Genomic DNA, 10,030 nt, shown 5'->3' on the forward strand with positions numbered 1-10,030 from the left:
ACAAATTAGTGTAAAACTCCGGGGCCTAAACCAACAACGCATGTTTATTATCTCACGGATTTTTTTGAACCAGGAATTTGGGAGTGTCTAAGGTGGGTGGTTATGGCTTGGCAGTCTCTCATGCAGTAACAGTCAATATCAGCCAGGATGGGAGTCACCAGCAGGCTTAAATGCGGCCAGGGGATGTTTCTGAGATGGGTCACTTACATGGCTACTTGCAGGCCTTAGTTCCTTGCCTAGTGGGACTTCTGTCTGAGGCTGCTTAAGTGCCCTCCCAACATGGTGGCTAGCTTCCTCTAGAGTGACTGAGTCAAGAGAAGGCAAGGCACAAGCCGCAATATCTCTCCTGACCCAGTCCAGAAGTCACACACCTTCATTTCTCCAATCTCCTACACAGGGAAGCCCTATGCATTGTGGGAGGGAACTAGAAAGCATCATGGATACCAGAAGACAAGGACCACTGGGGGCCATCCTGGGGGCTGGCTGCCAAAACGAGTAAAAACTTTCACTACGTATAATAAGGACATGACAGGAAAATTTTAATTTTACTGTTCAGTAAAACTTTCTAAAGATTTTTTTTTCAAATTCCCAAGTTATTTGATTCTGCCCACAAAGGAATTTTTTCTTTGACTTTACAGGTCACATTATTTTACTCCACAGGGTGGGAAGGGGAGACATCCACAGATCTAATAAGCTTGAAGGTATAAATTAATTGCTTACCGACCACCATTAGTGTGAACTCAAAACCTTTTTTCACTGATTTTCGGTGAACTTGATTGGGAAGATTTGCAAATCCAACATAGCCAGGAGTTTCTGGATTTATAAACTGAGCTGGTTGTTGCTAAAATAAGATTTTACAAAAAAAGACCAAATAAAACCTTATTAGTTGCTTTTAAAATATAACCAAACCTGTGACAAATATAGCTATCGTTAGTTCTCACAAATAAAAAAATACATACACATAAATTAACACTTCCAAAGTCAATCTATCAGAAAACTGATGGTGTTCACTTAAGAACATTTATTAAAAAGAAGAAAAACCAATCCAGTATTATTCCATGCCAATATGCTGACCTAAAACTACATTTCTGTTAAGCAATTAAGCAATACATAAAAGAAGGTATATGTTTAATTCACCTTAGTACAATTTCAAACTTTGACTTGAGAAGCTGTCTATAGTTACAGGAAAATCAGCCAGATTTACAAAGTAATGCCACAACTCACAGTGGTTTCATTCAACAAACTTAGCTAAAGAACAGCTTCGAAAAGTAAATACTTCCAGGAAATAAGATGTGGTGCATCTGTGAAAAGCATCCAGGAAAAAGTCATGTCTCTTGTTATGTTCCTAGCTCTATGGAAAGGAGCCTCACCAAGGGGAAGGCAGGCAACTCAGGGATGGCTTGTTGAGTACCCAGCTTCAAAGACCAAGAAAGAGAAACCTGAGAATGATGAGAAAGAGATCAGAGCTGATGACGCTCAAGTGTCAATATTTCCTGACAGATGGATACCCGATACGAGGAATGACAGATGGAGATGTGGTAAAGCAAGTATAGTAAAAACTGGAGAATCTAGGCAATGACATATTAAAAATGGGCGAAAACTAAAAAAGATACATCAATTGACTTATTAATTGCAAAAGGCAAGATATAAAATAGTATTTCCTTTAGGATTACATTTTGTAAATGTGTGTTCCCATGTACACACAGGTGTAAAAAATGTTTACAAAATTTCTGGGCATTGGAATTATGGCTAATTTTTATTTTCTTTTTTGCAAGTGAGGTGTTCTACACTAATACTCATATAAAAAATAAAAACTGGTATGATAATGCATCAGATAGTAAGGAATACCCAAAGACTCAAAAATAAAAGGCAAAGAAAATGATAACCTTGCATTTTAACCACAAATTCTGCCTTTCTTAGTGCATCTCTTAGAACTAATTTCTTCCAGGGCTGTGGGCTAATTTGCAAGAGCTGATATAAGTCAATTTATCAAGTTTAAGAGCCCCATCAATCTCATCATGATAAATTATTAGAATTTTACATTATTATTTGGTTGGTCTGCTGGGAATGATCTAAGGAGATTAAACGGGTTGTTACTAATGTATTTAGAAACAAGAAACTGAAAATCTGAAAAACTAATGCTCAAAGCTTTTAGGATGACAATTAAACTAGAATGCCGTCTTAACAAATCAAATACATCAGCTGTATTAAAAATAATCAATCATATAAATCTTGACTATAAACAGTTTGAAAACAAAGCAGTTTTTCTCCTTATACTGTAGATACATGATGAAGTGTGTGAATCTCTTACCTTAGACATCTTCAGTGAAGTTTCGTCAATCTGTCAAAAAAAACCACACAAATATCCATATATGCATACACACACATATTGAATTTAGCATGAGTCGACACGTAAAAAGACTGACACGCAAGGCATCAACAGCTTCTGTTTCACTTAGCTTCTTAATTACATCAAATGCTTCCCCAGAAATGATGAAACGATCCGTTCATCACAAAGATAAATTAGATATGAAGAATTAGGTTGATGAAAACAACCATATAAACGTATGTGTGTATATACATATATACATTCTGTATTTTCAACAATATTCAAACAGTTTTTAGTACTGATTATATGCTAGGCACTAGGGACACAAGGGGAGAAGAAGACAAATTTCCATGACCTCTGGAATTATGTAATTTCCTTTGTCTCTGAAACCTTTCAACAAGGAAGCACTGTTTGCAATCTGCTGGAGACTCCCTGAGCTCCTGAGAACTAGATTTTTGACACTGGGGAACACACAGAAATATGAGCTACATTTGTAAGTAAAGAAAAATGGACTGAAGGCAGCTGAGTGTTTGAGAAGATAGTTCTAGAGATATTTGGAATTTTAACACAAATTTTAGAAGCCCTGAAACTCTGGGAAACTCGGAGTCTGCTGGCTAACCTTTGTTAACGACGTCAACGAGATATGCATGCAGTCAAATTGGATTCCCGCTGGAGCCTGGAAACTTATTAGGAAGTTTCTTTCACTTTCTTACCTCCCCATTTCCCCCAAATCCTAACACTCCTGAATACCGCACATTCTAAGTTTCCCTTCTGAATGGAAATGTTCCCAAGCACCCCTGAAGAAATGAGGCCCCCCACCCCCATGGATGGCTTGGTTAACCAAGGTTAAGATAGCAGTAGGATTCGTAAGCCTTTAACTCTATGGTATCATGCCATACAAGAAAGATTACAGTTGGTTCTCCTTTTTAGTGGCCCAGTGGAAGCCCTACTGCCATCTGTCGGGCAGGAATGAGTGGAGGAGAGGAAGAGGAAGGCAAGATTAATACTTCCGTGCAGTGTGTGAACTGCTTCTTGCTCTGACAGACCCTTACTAAGGGTGGGAAGGGGGAGTATTGGGTGACGCCTAGAGCTCCAAGTGAGGACTCCTGACTAAGGAGGCAGGTAACGCTGGATCTGGACCATCTGGAATGCTTTAAGCCTAGCTAGTGGGATTAAGGCAAGCTTAAAGAAAAGTAGAATGCTAGGCAAGGAGACAAATTCTGAAGGAGTATAGTGGATCCTGGAAGAGCTAAGAGAACAGGTCCTGGCTCCCACGTGAGTGTGCCCTCCTTTCCATGCCTCCATGAAGAGGTGAGCAGGCAAGCTACAAGAGGAGGAAGGCAATAATTTGAACCAAAAAAATAGTATCACCATGATGAAGATAGAAGTACATTATTTAAAACAAAACTTTCTGGACCCATGATAGTCAAACTCAAACACTGGTAGCTGAATCAAACAGAAGGTCACAGCTGAGACTTGAAATGTGACTTGGAAGACCAAATATAAGAAATCTCAATGCACAAGGCAAAAATACAGAGAAGGGAATCAAGAGTAAAAGATAGCTGTGGAGGAAAAATCTAGGCAACCCACCTTGTTTTTTTTAAAACGACTGGCACCTGAGCTAACATCTGTTGCCAATCTTTTTTTTTCTTCTTCCCCTTCCTCCCAAAGCCCCCCAGGACATAGTTGTATATTCTAGTTGTGAGTGCCTCTGGTTGTGTTATGTGGGACACCGCCTCAGCATGGTCTGACAAACGATGCCATGTCCACACCCAGGATCCGAACTGGCGAAACCCTGTGCCGCTGAAGCAGAGTACACGAACTTGACCACTTGGCCACGGGGCCGGCCGCTGACCTTGTTAACAATAAGAGTTCCTGTAAGTGGAAAAGAGAGAGAGAGAGGGAAAGAAAATAATACTAACAGAAGGAAAAAGACCAGAGTCTGTACATTAACCAACTATCTGGGACTGTGTAACCCAGGAGAGAATTAAGATCTCTTGAGAAGGAACATGCTAGGAAAATTCTATTAACAGTCTAGAATTAAAAATATTAAACTATTTCAGCAAAAACTATCAGTTGGGGGCAGGAGCGAGAGGAGAGAAGTAAAAGTTTCTAGAGGGAACGGTGAGGGATCAGATGCAATATAGATGGTCCTGGCAGAAGAAGGAGCTAACATTTTGTTTTCAAATTATAAAGAGATTAAGTCTCTTATTATGAAAGAATAAGAAAGGTAACCCATAAAGAAAAAATTACAGTGGAACTTTCAAATTAAGAGAAAAATATGGCATAGCAACTTGATCAAACCAGAATTACGGAAAAGAAATGAGAAGAAAAAAATAAAATCAACAATAATTATAAAGCAAGACCAAATACATAAAATTCAAGAATATCAGCCATTAGTCTAAATGTGAAATGAACTGTCTCCTTAAAAGAGGAGACAGACCGGGTGAAAACACCCACCACAAAACCAGCCATATGCTATGTGGAAGAAATAAAAGTAACAAAAGAGGGGCCAGCCAGTGGCGCAGCAGTTAAGTGCACATGTTCTGTTTTGGCGCCCCGGGGTTCGCCGGGGGGCAGACACGACACCATTTGGCAAGCCATGCTGTGGTTGGCGTCCCACATATAAACTAGAGGAAGATGGGCACAGATGGGCACAGATGTTAGCTCAGGGCCTGTCTTTCTTGGCAAAAAGAGGAAGATTGGCAGCAGATGTTAGCTCAGGGCTAATCTTCCTCAAAAAAAAAAAAAATTAACAAAAGAAATGTTGAGAACAAAAGTACAGGCTAAGAGATACCAGGCTAGCGCAAACACAGAGAGAGTAGGCAAGACATATTAGTATCTGCTAAGGTGGGATTTAAGGTAAAAGTGTGATCAGGGCACAATTTACAACCAAGATGTAACATTCATAAGCCTGCATATACAAATAATTACAGCAGACAAATATATAAAGCAAAGATTAGGAAAAATACAAGGTGAACTTGACAAAAACACAATTCAAGTGGGAGACTTTAATAGCGTCTCTCAGAAATGGACACATTCAGTAAACACAATATGAACAAGAGTAGAGAAGGACTGAGTAATACAACCAATAACCTTGAATAGATAGAGAGAATCCTGAGTCAATACAATAAAGAAAAGCAAGTAAAGAAAATTTAAAATTTATCAGGGGCTGACCTGGTAGTGCAGTGGTTAAGTTCACCATGAACTCTGCTTTGGCAGCCTGGGTCACGGGTTTGGATCCAGGGTGTGGATCTACACACCGCTCATCAAGCCATGCTGTGGCAGTGTACCACATACAATCTTGCTCACCCTGCTCCCAAAACCCCTATCATATAACTGTTGTAAAGAAAATTTACACAAAATTTAAAAGAGATTTTTTACAGTTGCTGTTCTCAAGTCATAATCTGTTAAAACTATGGGAAAAAAGATAAAAAACAATTCCAGCATAACCCTTGGATCAAGGAGGTTAACAAAAGAAAACCACAAGTTATCTAGAAAGCAATGGAATGGAGACAAAAGAAAAATCTGTGTGACACAGTGAAGGTTTCATAGATTCAGATGAGAATTTGGGTTTTACATATTTTCATTACTAAAGAACACTGAAGGAAATCCGGTTCCCACGAGGTTAAGAACTGAAGAAAATAACTCAATAGAAGGATAAATAAATTCAAAAGCTGGTTCTTTGAAACAAATTCCTCACAAGACCCATTCAGGAAAAAAGAGCAAACATAGAAAAGAAGGTATAAGCACAGACACAGGAAACTACATGTATCAAGAGGGCCACAAACTTGAAAATCTGGAAGAAATGGATGATTTCCTAAATACTGTAAATTATCAAAATGGAACCAAGAACTGGAAAACCTGACTAGAATACCACTGAACAGCTGAATAAAGATCTACCAATGAAAAAGGGACCACTACTGGACAGAATTAGAGCCGAATTCCACCCAACCCGGAAGAGGCAATGCCAGCATCTCTTAAGCTACTACAGAAAAGGGGAAAGCACCCTAATGTATTCTATGAAGACTGCACAACTTTAATAACAAACCCAGATGGAGACCTAGGAAAGAAAGCAAGCTAGCTAGCTGTAGGTCGTTCTCACTCATGAATATTTAAATGCAAAAATTCTCAATGAAATGTTTGCTAGCAACTAGATTCCAGTAATGTACCAAAACCATCTATCGATACAAGACGTTACAACACATTAAAGGAGAAAACTGTCACAAATAGATGCTGAGGATCCACATAAAATTCGGCAACCAACTCTACTAAAAATCCTAAGTAAGGAAACTGCTTAAATATAATTCAGGGTATTTCCAAAAACCAATGATAAGTGTCTCTAAACAATGGAATGCTAAATCTATTTAAATTACAATCACTAATTAGGCAGGAATACCCACTACTGCTGTAATTATTTTAAAACATGAAAAATTCTGAACATATACAAAAGCAGAACAAAACCTGCATGTACCACCCATCATCCAGCTTCAGCAATTATCAACTCAACGCCAACACTGTTTCAGATATCCCCTCAGCCTGTCCCTGTCCCTGAGTGTAAATGCTAGGTAACATTTCTAAAAATAAGGACTCTTAAAAATGACAAGCCATTTTTGTAAGGAAAATTAACAAGCGTTCTTTCGTACAATGAACTATGCAATCAGAATTCCTACTTCTCTAACTGTCTTTCTGTTGTTGTTCATTTGCAGCAGGACCACCTTCAACTCGAGCACCCTGAGAGTGCTCACCCCTTACACTCTTCAGGACTGAGGGCGTTCCACGGAAGAAACGGGGGCCTTTCACTCCTCTGTCCCTTTCACTCCTCCTGTCCATTTCCTCCCACTTAAGACCTATCTTGACGCACACGTACGGGAAAACGGAGTAACACTATTAATGGAACAGGCTGTGAATTCTTCAAAGACATTTATTGCAACTTTCCATAAATTTTACCAAGTTTCTCGCCACATCCTATTTCTCTCACATTCAGTTTTTTTCTGAAATATAACTCAGATCCACTATGATTTTCTAACAACTTAAGTTTACTGAGTGTTGTAAAACGGAAGTTCAAAGAGGAATGAACTTCTGAAGTGCCTGGTTTTCAGCGAGAAAGCCTTGATCCAGAAACACAGAAAGCCAAGCGCTGTGATTAATTTAACCCTCAGATGCAGACCAATTGGATCCCCTACCTCAGAAATGTGGTCAAGTGAAAATTTTATTCTTTCAGGTTGTGCTCACTCTAGATGCCAAAATTTGTTTAAAAGGTGTTTCTCCTGGACCCATGGCTTCCTTCTTCCACAGGGCAATACTCCCAGCAAAACTTTTTCCAAAGCAAAAACAGATGAAGAATAGACAGATAAACTGGATTCTTGGCAATATAAACTTGTTTGGCTAGTGGCATTTATATTAGAGAACTACCCATAACTACCATTCACCGACATGTTATTCTTGTATTTACATACATTATCCCAAGCCACAAAATGACCCTGCAATGTAGCACCCAAAAGTTCCCAGTCCCTCATCCAGAGCCCCTGGGATGTTTTGGCAATCATTCTTTGGATTTGAGAAAGGTACATGTACAGTATACCACATAACGCCGCCAATGGCACCTGGGGCAGCACTCCACAATCAAATGCACTTTCTCTAATGACACGTATGACCTAATAGCACAAAGGAGGGTACATACAGATTATATATAAATGGGCTTCACCCCAATTCTCCGGCCAAATGAGTTTTGGTGTCTCCTTCTCTCTGGGAAAAAACATCTTTTCCTTCTTCAGCAGTTTCTGTCTTTGGAGTGGGGCAAAAAAGGGAACCTGAATCACATTTATGAATAATGATAAGGGGAGGTCCCCCCATCCTCTCCCCTTTTCCCTAGGTTGCCATGCTGGTTCTAGAGCAGTCAGAATGCAAATCTGATTGAGAAGCCCTTGTTCTTCACACTGGGCTGCAGTGCTGGGTGAGAGATCAAGGTGGAAAATGGAAAAAAAAAATCAGGATAAGCTTTATGACCGACATCACTGCCAAGACGATAGAGCAGCACACACTGCGAGTCAGGATGCTGGGTGGTGCAAAAAAAATCTGAAGGGGAGCTACCAAAAACGAAAATAAGGACCCTCAAATTACAACCACCAAGAAACGCTTTCAAGACCCCTACATACCATTCTTTGTCTCTCCTTACAAAGGCAAGGCTGCTTTGCAACATTTATCTTGAGGCATCACAATGATTTGAGTCTACAAGAAACATTTGATAGCCTGCTATGTGCTTGTCACTGCACTGGGCAAAGGGTAAGGATGACGAGATTCAGACACCCCTCCCCCGACAGGACTAAGGGTCTAGTGCACGACTACCACACAGCACGATCAAGGCTGACATCAGGCCAACACCTAAACTAGGCGAGTCGTGAACAGAACCGTGAACAGAACCGGGACCAGCAAGCGAAAGGCGGAGGGAAGGGGAAGTAACCGCGTTCCAGACGGAAGGAACGGTTGGGACCAAGGCCAAAAGCAGAAAGACCACAGCAGGCTGCACGGCAAGCTCATTGCGGTTTGGTCACGTGTCTTCTTGTGGGGAGGACAGACCAGGCCGGGTGGGACTGACGACAAAGGCCTGGCGGGTCCCGCGGCCGCGTGAGAACCGAGGCTGTGCTGAGCGCACCGGCAGCCGCAGGGCCGCGTCCTCACCTCCGGCCTTCAGGGCACCGGCGGGTCCTCCGCGACTCCAGCCCTCCCATCTGGCCCTGCACGGGGCAGGGGCCGCGTCCTCGCCCGGCTCCATCCGCGGCCGGGCAGGGCCTGGGGAGCTAGCGCAGCGGCAGGACTGCTCGAGGCTTACTCTCTGCCAGGAGCTGGCGGGGAGGAAGGGCCCATGTCAGGGCAACAACACGATGGCCGCACGACGAAAACGCGCCCGACGGACCGGCCGCCACCCGCACTTTCCCTCCCCGACCACGACCGCCACCGCACGGCGGGCGCCCCAGGCCCATTATTGAGACAGCTCCACGTAATGCCCACGGGGTGGGCAGAGGCCACTCGAGTTCCCCCGGGACACGCCCCGCCGCCTCGCCCGCGCCAAAGCTCCCGGGGAGCGGGGACTCGAGGAGGGCCTGGGACCCCCGGCCGAGGAGGGTCGGGGTGGGCGGGGAAGATCGGAGAGCGCAAAGAGGGGCTCAAAGAGAGCGGGGAGACCCGGGGAAGGCCTGGGAGGGCCGAAGAGGGGCGGGTTGAGCGCGGCAGGGACAGAGCCCAACGGGGGATCGAGGAAGGCGGGAAGAGCGGGGGAGAACCGGGGATGAGTCGCGGAGAGCCGGAAAGAACCGGGAAAGGGTCGGAGAGAGCAGGAGAGAACCGGGGAGGGGTCGGGGAGAGCGGGGGAGAACCGGTGGAGGGATCGCGGAGAGCCGGAGAGAATAGGGAAAGGGTAGGGGGGAGCCGGGGAGGGGTCGGGAAAAGCAGGAGAGAAGCGGGGAGGGGTCGGGGAGAGCGCGGGAGAAGCGGGGAGGGGTTGCGGAGAGCCGGAAAGAACCGGGAAAGGGTCGGGGAGAGCCGGGGAGGGTCGGGGAGAGCAGGAGAGAACCGAGGAGGGGTAGGGGAGAGGGGGAGAACTGAGGAGGGGTCGGGAAAGCGGGGGAGAACAGGAGAGGAGTCGGGGGGAGCAGGAGAGAACCGGGAAAGGGTCGGGGAGAGCGAGGGAGAACCGGGGAG

General features: G+C 43.6%; 1 protein-coding gene across 6 annotated transcripts in view; it reads right to left on the minus strand.

Annotated features, from left to right (window-relative positions):
• The window catches only part of SEPTIN2 (septin 2), a 35,228-nt gene that overhangs the window by 24,008 nt on the left and 1,190 nt on the right, over positions 1-10,030 (minus strand). For 3 of the 6 annotated variants that reach the window (XM_046644795.1, XM_046644792.1, XM_046644797.1), the window contains exons 2-3: positions 2,312-2,341; positions 721-841 (exon numbers count right to left, since the gene is read on the minus strand). In XM_046644795.1, coding sequence (XP_046500751.1) covers positions 721-841; positions 2,312-2,320 — 130 coding nt within the window. In that variant the 5' untranslated portion in view covers positions 2,321-2,341. Of the gene's footprint in view, positions 1-720; positions 842-2,311; positions 2,342-2,948; positions 2,994-8,487; positions 8,561-9,010; positions 9,175-10,030 lie in introns of those variants that run through there. The other 3 variants (XM_046644796.1, XM_046644794.1, XM_046644793.1) reach the window with 3 other exon arrangements.

Source organism: Equus quagga, chromosome 17 (genome assembly GCF_021613505.1).
Source record: "Equus quagga isolate Etosha38 chromosome 17, UCLA_HA_Equagga_1.0, whole genome shotgun sequence".
In the NCBI taxonomy this organism is placed as follows: domain Eukaryota; kingdom Metazoa; phylum Chordata; class Mammalia; order Perissodactyla; family Equidae; genus Equus; species Equus quagga.